General features: G+C 29.7%; 1 protein-coding gene across 1 annotated transcript in view; it reads left to right on the forward strand.

The window, feature by feature from the left end:
- The window catches only part of LOC106681634 (photoreceptor-specific nuclear receptor), an 81,707-nt gene that overhangs the window by 51,268 nt on the left and 14,663 nt on the right, over window positions 1-15,776 (forward strand). The window contains exon 5 of the mRNA XM_067049560.1: window positions 14,602-14,716. Coding sequence (XP_066905661.1) covers window positions 14,602-14,716 — 115 coding nt within the window. The remainder of the gene's footprint in view (window positions 1-14,601; window positions 14,717-15,776) is intronic.

Raw genomic sequence — 15,776 nt, forward strand, 5'->3', positions numbered from 1 at the left:
CCGGAATTCACCCTCCTAGATCCTCTTCAGTGACACACTAAACAAATTCAATATTAGACGGCAATGTGAGATCAGACCATCATTCATAGTAGTAGATCACAGCAGTAGATCAGTTTACCAAAAACAAACAAATAGATACATTTTACGAGAATAAGCCTAACACATAGATTCAAAGGAAAATATAATAAAAAGCCGGTTACATGAAACACTTGAATGGATTAATAAGTTTAAAAAAAAACAAAAAGAAAAAACCAAAAAAATATACAATAGTACTAGTCAAATAAAATAATTTAATGAATAAATACGTTAAAACAAAAATAAAAAATTATATTCTTGATTATTTATTTAATATTCTTATTTATACTTTTTCATAGAAAACTTAATTTATAATTTTTACACTTTCTTGAGACTGGGTAATATTTTTTAAATAAATAAATTTGATCCTATTTTAGTCTAAAAACATTCTTTATTCCTCTATAAATCCAACGTTTCGGCCATCCTCAAAGACAATCTTAATACAATTTTAGAACCACATCATTTAAAATACAACTTTATGCATTCTATTCTGCCTATGTCATTTATATCAGTCCACAAATTACCCTAATTAGTCAATTGTTCACATAAAATTAAAACTATTTATCACAGTCAACCTTCCTTGTTAAAATTTATCACAACAATCCAACAAGTTTTAACAAAGAAGGTTGATTGTGATATAATAGTTTTAATTTTTAATTTAATGTGAACAATTGACTAATTAGAGTAATTTGTGGACTGATATAAATGACCTGGGCAGAATAGTCTGCATAAAGTTTTTTTAAAATAATGTGGTTCTAAAATTGTGTTAAGATTGTCTTTGAGGATGACCGGATTTTCCGAAATGTCGGACTTAAAAAGAAATAATAAAATTTTTGAGACTAAAACAGGATAAAATTTATTTATTTAAACAAAAGATAACTTAAACTTACAAAAACTGTCTTTGTTTTCGGCATCAAAAACATGCTCCTATTGAAGATTTAGAATATTTGAAGTACCCCAGTTTCGTCAAACTGGTAAGAATTTGGAGCCGATGGTTAATTGAAGGGTTGTAAAGATATAACTAATAAATATTATTTATTTTTTGTTTTATCTCTATCTTCGACATATTCAAGAGGCATTGCATCGGTTTAATTTTATATTGTTCATTCGAAGGGTAGTCTCAAATACTAAATGTTATTTTTAATTTTAGTCTTTAATTTAATTTAATTTGAGAAAGTTACCCCTCGTATTATCCGTTAGAAATACATTGGTTTGTTTTAAACTGATTGATCTAAACGGCTTTTACACCCCTTTCTATTTCTGAAACCCTTCCTTTCAAATCAATACTTCCACTTCCTCAGTCTTCGTTAATTGTTTTTGCTGTTTACAGGTTTCACTCAACAGAAAACGTTGGAGATAATGTTATTAAAAAACACAAAAAAAAGAACAATAACAGTTAATTTCAAGTTTATAACATTAAATATTAATTAGTATTGGGTTTTCTCACGGTGAACCAGAATTATTGAAGTATATACGAAGTTGATGGGGGTGAGTTGATGAATCAAGATGAATTGGCATTGGGGGTTTTCGATTAAAAGCATGCAAAACACGAGGGTGACGATTTAAAAAAAAATGGAATCTGTACCTGTGGAAACCGGGAAGTTTCCTTTTTCTTTTCGAGCGCTTTTTCATTTCATACGGCTTCAGCTTCTTGGTTATCCGTAGTGTAGCTTTGAAGAAAAGTGATTTAACTTTATTACTACAAAAATAACTGTCACACAATACAAAACAAATTGTGAGGTTTGATTTAAACGAAATGCGACAAGCGATTGATTAAACTATCCACTGATACCACTCCTTGGTGAATTTAAAAGTTGAAGGTATTGATAATTTAATTTTTATGATAGACAATTAAAACTTTGCTATTAAATACCTCATATTATTCCTATGTACAGAAATACTTTGAGAGTAATTAGTTGTTCCATTTTATAAAAAAAAAAGTCCCAATGGAGGTGAAAGTACGCACTTACCTCAAGCTATTGGGTAAGAGCGTAAATGACTTTCTTTTTTCCCAGTTTTTATATTGAAATTATCTTTTTTTTTTAAATTATTTATTTAATGTAATTTACAACTGTATAAAATAAAACAATAGGTAAATATGTTGTATGTTTCATATACACTTGAAAATCTTGGGAAGGAACCAAACATTGGTGGTACTTCAAACATTAATTTAAATTAGAAGGTCCCGTTGCCATCTTCTTTTCAGACGCTTCGGAGGATTATCAGGGATTGTTAAGGATGAAAGATTAAGAATTAATGGGTTAGGATGGTTAAGGAGTTTGGAGTGAAAAGACGCATATCTGTTTTGGGTCAAATCTGCAACGAATGGGGTGTTAAGGTCGTTGTGAATGAGTTTATTTGTGACGTAATAAGGAGTATCAAGGATTTTACGTCGAAATTATCTTAAGAAAAGAACATCAATCCTGCTCCTTATAAATTCGAGACCGGCAATAATAATTTAAATAGGTCGTAATGTAACTTAGTTATGGATTTTTGCCTCTTGACAAGGGAGTAAATGGAGGATAAAACGTAACACGGATTTAATGAATTATAAATCCGTAAAAATAAAATGGAAATTTATAATCTTTAAATTTCTTTCTTGAGACTGGCAATTTTTTACTAAATAATTCAAAAAAACTATCCAAATTATAGTCTCAAAACATTTATTTCATTCACACGTCCAACGTTTCGGCCAATTCGGCCATCTTCAGGGATAATCTTAATTTACTATGAGACATATCATTTAACCATTTTAAAAAACTCCATACAGGCTATTCTGCCCAGGTCAAAACATTTATATCTAATATGTCAAAAATACATAAAAACACAGTCAAATTATTTCTCTGTTACCACTATTTATACATATATAATAGTATAAATAGTGGTAAAAGAGAAATAATTTGACTGTGATTTTTAATGTATTTTTGACATATTAGATGTAAATGATTTGACCTGGGCAGAATAGCCTGTATGGAGTTTTTTTAAAAATGGTTAAATGATATGTCTCATAGTAAATTAAGATTGGCCCTGAAGATGGCCGAATTGGCCGAAACGTTGGACGTGTGAATGAAATAAATGTTTTGAGACTATAATTTGGATAGTGTTTTTGAATTATTTAGTAAAAAAATGGAAATTTTTTATCAAGAACTTTGAGAAACTGAAGGAAAATTTTTATTCTATTGTTTCAAACAAATTTTTTCTGATTTTCGTTAGGAACAACATTAAATTAAGACCATAATAAAATGGAGCAGGATATGATCCGCACTTGCCCCAACACGAAATCTTCAAAGGGTACCTTTGCATAAAACTTTTTTATTTCAAAATATTTGAGTAATAATAGTTAACTCATAAATTAACTCTATATATCATTAATTTAAAGTAAAAAAATAGTGAGAAAAAAAATTGATTGAATTATAGTGAGTTGCTTTCAATGGCATACCCAGAATCAAAACTAGTAGAGGGGCAAGCTAGTCGTTCAGGTTGTCATTTCAGCATGGAAAAGGCAAACGAAACCAAAATTTAAAGAAAATTATATATTATTATAGCAGTGCTTTATTAGTCATTATAATTATTTTCTTTAAAAAAAAATTTAATTTTTTCACCTCTAGTGAGGAGGAGGGAGAGTGGTAGTTACCCCCTTCGGCCCCTCGGTTGCTTAAATAACAGCCAACTCTGCATGATTTAACAATAAGGATACTATTGGTGAATCAACCCAATGCGTCAATCACTTTACTTCAACTTTACCCAATGCTCGAACACCAGATATTCCTAATTGTTTGAAACTTATTCAACCCAAGTTTTTCTCAATAAGAACGAACCCTTTCAAAATAGTTTGTAAAGAAAACCTTATGACAATATCAACTTGAGTGCCTAAAAATCGTGTTAGTAAAATTTAACCTTAACAGCTTCCTCTTCTGTTGTTCATAGAACTCTTTTAACTTGGGATGGTCTCTAGTGGATTCTGACGAAACCAAAAATAACCCGAAACTCCACCAGAGGACATCAGAAGGCTTATTACAGGTGGTTTTATGAGGTGTTCATCCACTGGTGTATTTTAGTTAACGGTGCCACCACTCTGTTCTATCAATATTTATTTATTTTCTATCTATATTTATTTATTTTCTATCAATATTTATTTATTTAATACCAGATCATCCTGGTGGGCCTCACATGGGTTAATGTAAGAGGTAATTTTTTTTTCTGGGGGCGTATAGTTTCATACCCCTAACTATATACAATGTTATAAATAAAAAAAATTAAGATAAAATGAATAGATTAAAATAATTAATTCTCAAATAATTGACTTCTGATGGAAAAAAAAGCTTATTTAAGAAAGAGATGAAGAGAAAAGAAATTAAAATTTTAGAGTGACAATAACAGAACTGATAGCAGCAGAGAAAGAAATTTATTCAATCATACTGCCCAAATACATCGGGTTGCTACATTACACAGCATACTGATCAATCCGTGATCGGACATATATAAATTTATAAATTACATTTTTTGATATGATACAATATAATAGAAAGATGACATTTTTTTTTTTCCACAGTATTCTTTTACAATTTATATCAGTCTACAACTGAGTTTAATAGAACTTATAACAAGATATCCTGCAGCAGCCTGGGTTTCCGTCTTCGGGTTGTGGTTGGGTTTCCCAAGTATTGGAATTAGGGAACCAAAAATCATCACAACCGTTCAATATTAGGGTTGCGCTTCATATAGATTGTACGGAATTGAATTTGTAATATACAAATTTATTTATAATAGGTGTATAAATGAATGTTTTTAATGAAAATTTAAACAATATATAACTAGTGTTTCAGAGTCGTAAAATTACAAAGAGTATCGAGAAAAGATGTTCCTGTATTGAGATACTCGCGATTGATTATAAAAGAATCACTTGGGTAAATAGCGCCCAACCTTCACCCATTTTCGATTATTTTGGTGTATAAATGTCAATAATTTTTTTATTGACTCACTTTATTCAAATATATAAAACCACTAAGTAATAATTAAACGTATTTTTTATATGATTGTTTGAAATTTATTTTTAAAAAATTTACCAATTTTATTATACTGTGGAGGATATTATATTGACCAGCAAAACAAAACAGTAACCTCGTCTATAAGAAGGATAAATTTATGAAAGCTATTTGTTTCAATTTAATTATTTTTAAACGTCTACTGATTCTTCATCCAGTAGCGCAACATAGAAAACTTATCTTCTTCAATTTTATTCTTATAAGTTTGAATAAATGGTGAAAAGTCGGGTTACCCATTAGGTCTAATGAGTGAATGGTTTTATTAGCATAATTAGAACAATTTACTGATGGAGATACATTTTAATTGTTAGTATTGAAAGATAATTGATGTTTTAGGAGTGCGTGATGCCACTCCTAATCCTATTGGTCGTGGATACCCAATCGTCAATAAGCAATCAGAAAAATACCGGAATAAAGGTATGTTAGATTATTATATAAATTTAAATAAATAAATGATTAATTTTCAAATCGGGATAATGCAATATTTCGGGGTCAAAAAAGTTTATGTCTAGATCTTGCAATGTACAGTTCTTATTTACCGATCTGGACTAAACGCTGCAAACTGGAATAATTTAAATTATTAATCAATTTAAAAAAAAAAAATCAAAGAAATAAGTGAGGAAAACAATTTTGATGCCCACTCAGCTAGTATTTGTAATATAGTTTTTAAAAACTCCTAGTATGTAAAGTTAAGCCTCTTTTCTCTACTTTTATGACAATTTTTAATGTATCGGCACTGGAATTTACTATGGTTTTCAAACCTGTTTTTAAGGAACAGTCTAAATACCGGACAAATAATATTACTCAAAAATAATTTTTAAGAAGCAGTATAAGATTTTTTTCAAACTTTGTTCCAAGAATTCAGGAATGAGTCTTGGCAAATTTTTGTCTTCCCATCTTTCTGTGAAAATTGTGTAATTTGAATATTTATTTATATTTTTTTTTAGTTTTTGTCAAATATTTTGAGTGAAAACATGTCTCTAACGCGTTAAAGATTTTCATTAAAATAAAGAGGAAGTTATTGATCAGTATAAAAAAAGTAGGCGATGATATGCAAAGTAATTAGTTAAAAAAAAAAAATGATTTAAGTAAAATATTAGTTTTGATTATCTCAAGAAACCGGACTGAAATCCAAAAATTGTGACAGGAAAACAAGAATGGACATTTCAAAGTCATCTGTTTTTTGCAGGTTAGTGAAATTGATCGTATCTACTTGGACAATTTTATTAATACTTATGGTTCCTTTATTTAGAGTTTCCTTTATTTTTGAAATTTTATTAAAATTATTAATGAATAAATTAAATGTATAAACTTTTGTTATGTATAATTTTTCCTAATTTTATTAATATTTTAGCTGTGCAATTATAATTAAAAATCCAATTTTAAATATCAATTTGTAAATAGTGGAATAACTGGTTGATTTAAACAAATGTTTGCTATCTAAATTCCTTCTACATATTTATACGAACTATTTTAAGTGTATAAAATTTATAATAATTTTTCAAACCTCTACATTAAAGGATAAAAATGTGTACCCATGTTTGTCCGCTATTCAGAGGTTGTATTTTAAAGCACTACAAACTTCAAATTTAGACTCCATCGACATTTAATCTTCATTTCATCTGACATTTTTTTCTTTTCTTCTACTTATTTACTTATAATTTATTCTTTATCCAAATATTTTGAATGATAAGACATAAATTTGTTTGAGTAAAATTCAAAACATTTTTTTTTAACTCATCGATGCAGACTGACTTATTCTGTACGTCTCTAACACTGTTTTTTAAAATTATTATAATAATGAATAAATAGGGTTAAACCATTTTCAATCTACCTGTAAATCACTTTAAATAAACAAATTACGTATTTTTTTTTTAATGATCAGCTAAGACTTAATAGGATTATAAAAGACATGTATTTATAGCATATTGAACTATTGAAAACGATAGGTTCTTTTTCAACTGGATCAAAGTTAAAGATCGGAAGTACATGATAAGAGGAAATATAGAGGCTGTGCCGTGAAGGGCGTTGATTATCTTGTCAAAGAAGCTATAAGGTGACGGTAATCGGTAGATCCTTAACGCAACCTGACGCGTCTAACCTATTTCGAGATCGGCGACTCTTCGCTAAATTGGTTTTCCTTTGGGGGCACACTTCTATTTTTAGAAACTCACTAAAAAGGGAAGGTCAAAAACGAATTTTGACTTTAAAAACAATCTCCTTTATAGTTAGCCAAGAAGGATATATAAAAAACATTAAAAATCATTTATTTCTAGATTAATAAATTTAAATGCATCTATATAACATTGTTGATCTGTAATATAAAAAAAAATTGATGATGCGGCCAAAACTCGCTGTTTAGGGTTTAGACAAAACTATAGATGCGCATAAAATAATTAAATTCAATCGTAATACAAATAATGATTTTTTTAAAATTTTATGAATCTCCTAAAATACAAAATAAACTCCTTTTTTTCATAAATAACCTTAATTATAAAGTAGATTTGTCCATGATTTTTTGTTCCATCTTCTTCAATAAGTGTTTTCTAAATTCAACCTAATAATGTTTGTGTAATGACTTTGCTTCCAATGGTATGAAGTTGTATCAATTAGTCGAAATATAAAAAATCACTATCTACCCCCATATCTCGCAAATCACTACAGTTGCTGAAATGCAACAACCACATGAGCACTATGATGGTTGTATGAGATATTTGAGGCTGCTATCACACGTAAACACCACTGGTATGAGTTGAAGAAAAGAATTTCTATTTGACACTTAACAATTACTTCTATATTAACAATTTGAATAAAAAATGAAGACATAAATTATTTACAAAAAATTGAACGACATTAGTAACATTAAATTAGTTGTGTAGAGTTCAAGTAGGAGTCACGACAATCTTCTTTCCTTGAGCATGCTTCTACCATTCCAGCGTATTGTATCTTTACCTATCAGCCTCTTGTATCTGACCCTTTCAAAAAATAATAATAAAATAAAAAAATTCTAAGCGATAGCAATAATCATTATAATAAACTTATGCTTTGAACTCAGTGATATTAGAAAAAGTTAGTTACTATACTATACTCTCCATTCAATTTGACTTTTTTTCTTGCTATTTCTTCTCTAATAAGGAAGTTACGATTCTTATTACTGTTAGGATTATTATTATATTAATAATTACCGATTAGTATGTAGTCTAAACAATTGAATAATTTATCAAGCTCAAATCAGAGTCTATCATGAACGAATTTGTTTGTAATGATAATCTTAGCGCCTCATGATACATATGTTCCAAACACTTATAGTATTATCAATATTATTCAGTCTATTAATCATCTAAACGGGATATATTTGCTAATGAAATATAGAAGGAATAAATTGTTTTGTGCCTTTATATTTTTTCATAAATTTATTTCACTATTCATCAAAAGTGCCTCAGGAAATAAAAGAAATCATATTGAGCACTATGTTTAAATTTTTTTTCAATTTCAATCAATTTGATTTGTTTTGTGTTCCACTAATGTAACCCATAGCAACATTTCTTTACATGCTCAAGGAGTTGGAGAAAAAAATCACTGATTCATTATAAATAATTACTAATTCTGTGACGCTTAATTTGAAAGTTCCTGTTCCGTTGATGAATACTTATTTAAAAGGAAATAGAAATATATAACAACAAACAAAAAAAAAACAAGAAACCGCTGGTTATTTATTTGTGGCTTTTTAAAAAATAATCCCAGGAAATAAGTTGCTTTTATCCACAAAAGATGAAAACCCGTGTGTCTTGGAAGTGAGGCGGGTAAGGAACACTGTAGCTCAGCGCCTTAACCGAAAAGAGTTTATTTGTGAGGGTTTAAAGGAAGGTTAATAGTTAATTGATTATTATTAGTAATTTGTTAATAATTAATGTATATTTCAGTCTGGGATGCCGAAATCATTAAACATCAACAAGAAATAGAAAATTAAGAACAGATCATTTTTATTTCTAAACAAGATATTTACGACTTCTTGTTTACCAGGATATAATAAGTCGTTTGCGATATCCATTTTAATTCCTAAAGGTTTTTTAAAAAAAATATAACTAACTGTTTATGTCGAATTTTTCCCATTTCATATATACGTGATTATCGTAACAGTTATGAAAAAATAACTTACGGTGTCGTGGCAGCCTGGATCAATTTCTGAAATAACTCTCTACCCGTTGCTAACTTACTTCATCAAGAGTGATTGCTCTGTTTCATGTCTGATCCGATTTAAGGTCCTCTCACTTACTGAAGGTGGAGTCAATAACAGGAATTTTTGCAATTTTTTGTAATTATTACAAGAAAGTTTCACTCGTCAAAATCAACTTATAGAAGAAGAAAGATTAAGATTTATTCAATATTATTCAGATTTACACGCGGAAGACATGTGACGCGCTTAGAGAATTAAGATGAAAAGTAAGTCTAGTTATGGCTCAGTGGTTGATGGAATTTGGTAGAGACTTAGTGGTAGAAGAATGGCTTCAAACCATGAAAAATTAGTTATTAATTTTTTTAACTCAATTCGAACAAGCAGAATATATAAACAATACAAACCACGTATATAGCACACGAAAAAAATGATGATATTCGAAACTTATACTGCCCGAGTGGTAATTATTAAATTGTATATAACACAAATAAATAATTCGTATTCTGTAATATTTTTCATTATTAACCATTTTTAAGAGAACCATTGAGCCTTGACATCCATAAATCGGCTTTAATAAAAACCGATTAAATTTAATTCAAATTTTTGTCTCATTAATGTTCTTGTAGAACGAGTATTTTTGATGATATTTCACAAAAAAAAGAGACAATTAAAACAATTTTCAACTTTTGGGGAAAAATGATCAATGCTTGGAAAGGTGTATTATAGAAGAGAAAAGTCGCACAGAAGGATAGTTTGGTTCCAATTAGTAGCAAATTTTATCGACTTTAAAAAAGTAATTACAGGCTATTCTGCCAAAAGCGTTGTTATGGAATAATCGGAATATCATTCTAGTTTAACAAAAGTAAAAAGTTTTATGTGGTTAATCCATTTTTTAGTATTACACATAGGGTTTTTTTTTCTTATTGCGTGGAAAGAATCAAAATTTAAAAAGAACCCAGACCCAAAATTCATGTAGACCGGCGTAAGAACAAAATAGAACTGCTCACATTTATAAAAACAATGGTCAGATCATTGCAAATGTATGGCTATGAAGTGTGGGGAGGAGCATTCTGTACGAAAAGAAAAAAAAATCCAAAACAAGATTCTGAGGATTCCCTCTGTTTTATACGTAAGAGCCAATTGCATCGTGAACTGCAAGTGGAATGGATAGAGGATTACATAAAAAAAAACGATTTACGAAATTCCAATAACAACAGTTACAGGAGCGGTGGCATATAACATAAAGAATGGAGATCAAAAAAAGATCTAGACTATTATATTGCAGGAGTCTACTCATTAAAATTAGTTATAAATATGGTAAAGAGGTAGATGTATAAGGTAGAACAGATAGGTGAAGTAGATATGGTATAGGTGAGGTACAGTATATGTAAAAGGGAGGTATTAAGAAAATTGATAAACACAAATAATAAACATGAGGGGGTTCACCTGTCAGACTAAAACATAGCAAACAAGTTGGAAAAGGGAAAGGCAGGTATAGAAAAAAGTATCCCCACTTCCTAGGCCTACCCTTAGGAAGGGTAAGATTTTTTTATAATAGGGGTATTCATGATCTTTAGTTTAACATATTAAAGCGTGTTAAATGGAGAAATATTTCCTTCTTTTACCATGTTAAAACGATATAACATATAACATGGTTGAGAGTCTGTTACTAGGTATGCTAAATGGAGAATAACGTCATGCAACAGACCAGCTGAGCTCGTCACAATTTTGTTTGTAGTTCTGTTTGGTTGCTTGCTCGTAGTTTGTGTATTAGTATTGTTTTGTATGTTTTTAAATCTAATAAAGCAATGGAAGACAATGATAACAATGTAATGATAGTTGTCAATTAGCACTTCTTGATTCTCTTCCTCACAAGTTAGAAGATCAACAAGGCACTCTGTAACCAAACTTCCACTTTTCCTTCAAATTAGGCATTTCATAATAAATTATTTTAATCAAAACTTAAAAGTAAACAATAACATGAAGGTTTGGGAGGAAAGGTTATAAAACAATTTGCTCGAAAAATCCGCTAGGATCTCTTATGCTTTTACCATTTAACAGGACTGTAAATAGGGCTGCTCACAATCCTTAAAACATTTTAAATATAACATAACATAATGAATACCCCTAATATATACATGGGTAAAGTGACAGAAACAGCTAGTCTCATATCTAATATTACAATAGGTAAATTTATCCTATAAATAAGGAAGTACATGTATAAGATGCCTCTTGCACGAGACTATACTCAGCCCCCCCCCCTCCCACTATCAACTGTAAAAAATAACTTACAAAATGTTACAAAGACAGTCTAAGGCCAACGAGGGCCGATCTGGTAATAAAGTAATAGGAGAGTGAAAGAACTACTTTATTCATTCATGCTGCCCAAATACACCGGGTTGCTACATTACACAGCATACTGATCAATCCGTGACTGGACAAATATAAGTTACATATTTTTACATGATATAATATAATAGATAGATAACATTTTATTTTCTTCCACAGTTTTCTTTTACAATTAATACCAGTCTACAAACTAACTACAAGTTTTTCGATTTATTCCTTTTTTTTTTTTTTCTTTCCCTTCTATTTCACAACCCCTATTTCATTTGATCAAAAAATTTCCCTATATAACAAATATTAAAATATTTTTAAAAAAAGAGACAGGTGTAATAGATCTTTCCATGTGAAACGATGAAATATTTGTCAATGAGGGTTAGGAGTTTGTCCTTGCTGGTGGTATTTGGACTGGGGTTAGCCTTCAAAGATTACAATGCTATGGTGAGCAAACGCTTTTGTAGGAGACAATGACTCAGTTGCGGAAGGAGATATTTTAATGAGGACGATGTGTAAGTTGCGGGCGGCGTAAATAATGGCCAAGTTAGTTTAAAGCGGTGTTGGGGTCATTAGTGCCGTCGCGTGGCCTCAAAGCATTTGAATACTCAAAGTGCCGAGCCGCCTGTTCGTTACTTTGATCGCCTCGGGCCAACCTCACCGCTCAGGCAACTGTTGATAGCTATATCCAAATTGGGGATGAAACCTTCCTACGGCTTGTCATATCTCAATCCTTCTGTAGAAAGGCATAGACAATCGAATGAAAAACAGAATTTATTATTTATGGAATAAATAATTTTATTGAAAACACTAAAAATCTGAAACAAATAAAGATGTTTAAGAAAAAATGAAAAGGTGAATAAAATCCGCAAACGCATTGTCTCAAGAAAAAATAATTCAGAGTCACACAATCCCAGAATTTTTTTTTTCAAATTTAAAAGAGGTATGTAGAAATATACAGGCATGTAGATAAACTACACATTAGTGGCACTCTAAAAACATTTTTACAATATAAGATCTCGAGGCCATCTTCTTTTCAGGCGCCTCGGAGAATTGTCAGAGATGAAAGAGGAAGCAATATTAGAAATTAATGGATTTGTGTGGTTTGGGAGTTTGTAACGGAAGGATTGAAATCTTGTTCTGGCTAGATCAGTTACATAGGAAACATTAAGATCTTTAGGGATGATTTTATTTGTGACAAAGTAAGGAGCATTGAGGATTTTACGAAGGATATTGGATACGAAAGGAATTCGAAGGTTTAGGCTCCTAATAATAAAAGATTTATTTGTTTTTATTTTTTGATTTAGTAAATCCATCCGATATTTTATATTCATTATTTCTCGTTTAATTTTGGCTTTATTGTGATGACTTATTTAGAAATTCTAACACAATAGATATATGTTTTTTTCAGTATATATATTATTTTTCTTAGATACTGCTCTCCAGACATTGACAATTTTCTCACAAAAGTCGAAAAATGTCGTAATTATCTCATTTTGTGAAATATCGTCAAAAATATTCGTTCTACGAGAAGAACCGTTTGGTACGAACAGTATGTCTGTTTGAGCATAAACTAATTTCTACACGAAGAACGGTGGTGTGTGAATGATGTGAGACGTGTGCACACCAATTTTTTTTTCAGTTCTATTTACAAATATTTAAAAATACATCCATACCATTACTTTCTGTGGGTCGAAAATGGATTCGACTAGGCTCAAATAATTATCTATTTTTTTTTATTATTATTAAATACTTCTAAACTTTATTTAATTGATAGATATTACAATCTTCCACACTATTGTGTGCAATAGGTATTAGTGGAGAATGATCACATTCATACTAAAATAAAATAAAATAAGAATGAAAATAAATAAATAAATGAAAGAAATAATAAAACAAAAAGTACATAAAAATAAATAAAATCTCTCTTAAAATATATACTAACAAAAGGATAAAGAAAATGAACATAATCAAACTATGTATATGAAAAAATAAATAAATAAAATAATAAAAATAATATAATCTCTAGTCACATTTACACTCATTTATTTTTTTTGTTTGTTTTTTTATATAATAAAAAAAAAATAAAAAAAGTTCAAGTCCGTAGGTTCAGATAGGACCGAGTATAGTCTTATAAATTAGTAGTTTCTTTTCTAGGGAGAGATGAGAGGTCCGGCTGAGCAGTCGGTATAGTTGGCTGAATCGTCTGTTGAGTTCTTGTATTTTAAGTCTAGTATGTTGGTTCCAGGTAAGTCTTTTGTCTAAGATGAATCCAAGGTATCGCACTGTGTCCGATCTGGGTAGAGGAATATTATTAAAAGTAACATTATCTATTAATATTGTCTATTGGACTGTTCGGTATCCTATGTTAGGGGTGGTTGCAACTCAACACAGTAGAATAACCACTCAACTTAAATTTGTTTTGAGTTCTTCTTCGTGCATTTCCAATAACTGTGCTGCGGTTGATCGAATCTTTAATAATAGTGATTTCAAGATTTGCATCAATGGCTAGTAGAAAAGTTATGATATAGTTCATAATTTTTTTTTCTAGTATGAGTCGTTACTATAGAAATTTATTGGTGGTGGGGGGCAAAATGTAAAACTTCCTAACAATTTTAACCATATTGTTCAACTTACAAAAGATCTCGGAGGTATTTGCCCATAACTTGAAATTTGCCCTAACCTTGTTAAATGTTGTATTTAAATATTTACTATTTTAAAGTAAATCTAGATCTGGATCCTAGATATGTGTAGGTTGGTGAGACCTCAGGATTTAGCCCTTGGGACATTGCACCATTTAGGCTCTCAGGCTGAAACGTTTGGGGACCCTTGGTCTAAAATATAATAAAATAAACTAGATAAAAATAATATCAAAAGTATTAAGTTTTTTTTTTTACTTATTCAAGTAAAATAAATTTATTAACTAATTAGTTAATTTTTTATATAGTTTGAACATTTCTTTTACAGCTGTGCAAAATGAACGACAGCCTAGAAACACAGCGACTATTCGGCCTGAAGCACTTGTGGACATGGACCATGAGCGAGCACTCAGAGAAGCTGCTGTAGCAGTTGGCGTTTTTGGGTAATATTTTTAAAATGTTTAGTTCTTTTCATAGCTATATTATATTATATTTGGTTATTTATTATTTTATGGAATTATTTATATTATATCAAATAAGATTGATGCATGCAGTGTCTTATAGCAACCCATTATATTTGGGCAGAATTGCTTATAAAATAATTCATTTCTCTCTCATTAAACACGAATAAACACTGCTGTCTTTATATATATTTAATTACAGAGAAAAAATAACTGAAATTATATGAACTATCCTCTATATATTACAGGATTTCTGATTATAACATTTTTTTTCTTATGGTATTAGGTTCCAAATTTAATTTTATATCATGGGCTTGAAGTTTGGCCTTGTCGAAAAAAAAAAATCGAAATATTTTTATCCCTACCACTCTTCAACCGTATAGTTAATTTCAGAACTGCTTGTTATAGAATTAAAAACATTTGGTAAACAGATAAGAAGCTGTATTATAAATTTAGGTGAATCAGAATATAAACATAGGGATAATGAGATACCAATGTTTGGGCAAATGAATATCGAAATTCCTCACGAAATTAATTTCTTAAAACAACCCGTATTTGATAGGGTTAATGGATTTATGCCCAGATAAAAATTGGCTGATGGAAGTAATTATTAGTACTAACATAGAAATCGTATTATATCTTGCCCCTATACTTATTATTATATTATATACTTTGCCCCAAAATATGCAGTATTTTCAATTAATTTATATCCGCTCCTTAGTCTAGGTCATTTTCGAATGAAATATAATTTACCTTAAAATGGTGACGTCATTGTTTTTTAAAGCAGATAATAATGATTTATCACAAAACATGTAGCAAGATAGTAATAAATTATCACAAAACAAAAATGGGGCTTATAGACAAAATTATAAGAATTAAATTATCTACGATACAGGCAGTATTGAGAAATTAAAAATTTCAATTTTTTTTTATTAGAAGGTACTTGTATTATTTCCCACTGGGTTATGAGATTCACAAGTCAATCACCCTGTATTAGAAAAATTTAAATCAAATATTGAGGTTAGTATTTGTTTTAATTATT

This window comes from Halyomorpha halys, unplaced genomic scaffold (genome assembly GCF_000696795.3).
Source record: "Halyomorpha halys isolate HHAL.00 unplaced genomic scaffold, Hhal_1.1 Scaffold354.1, whole genome shotgun sequence".
Lineage (NCBI taxonomy): Eukaryota > Metazoa > Arthropoda > Insecta > Hemiptera > Pentatomidae > Halyomorpha > Halyomorpha halys.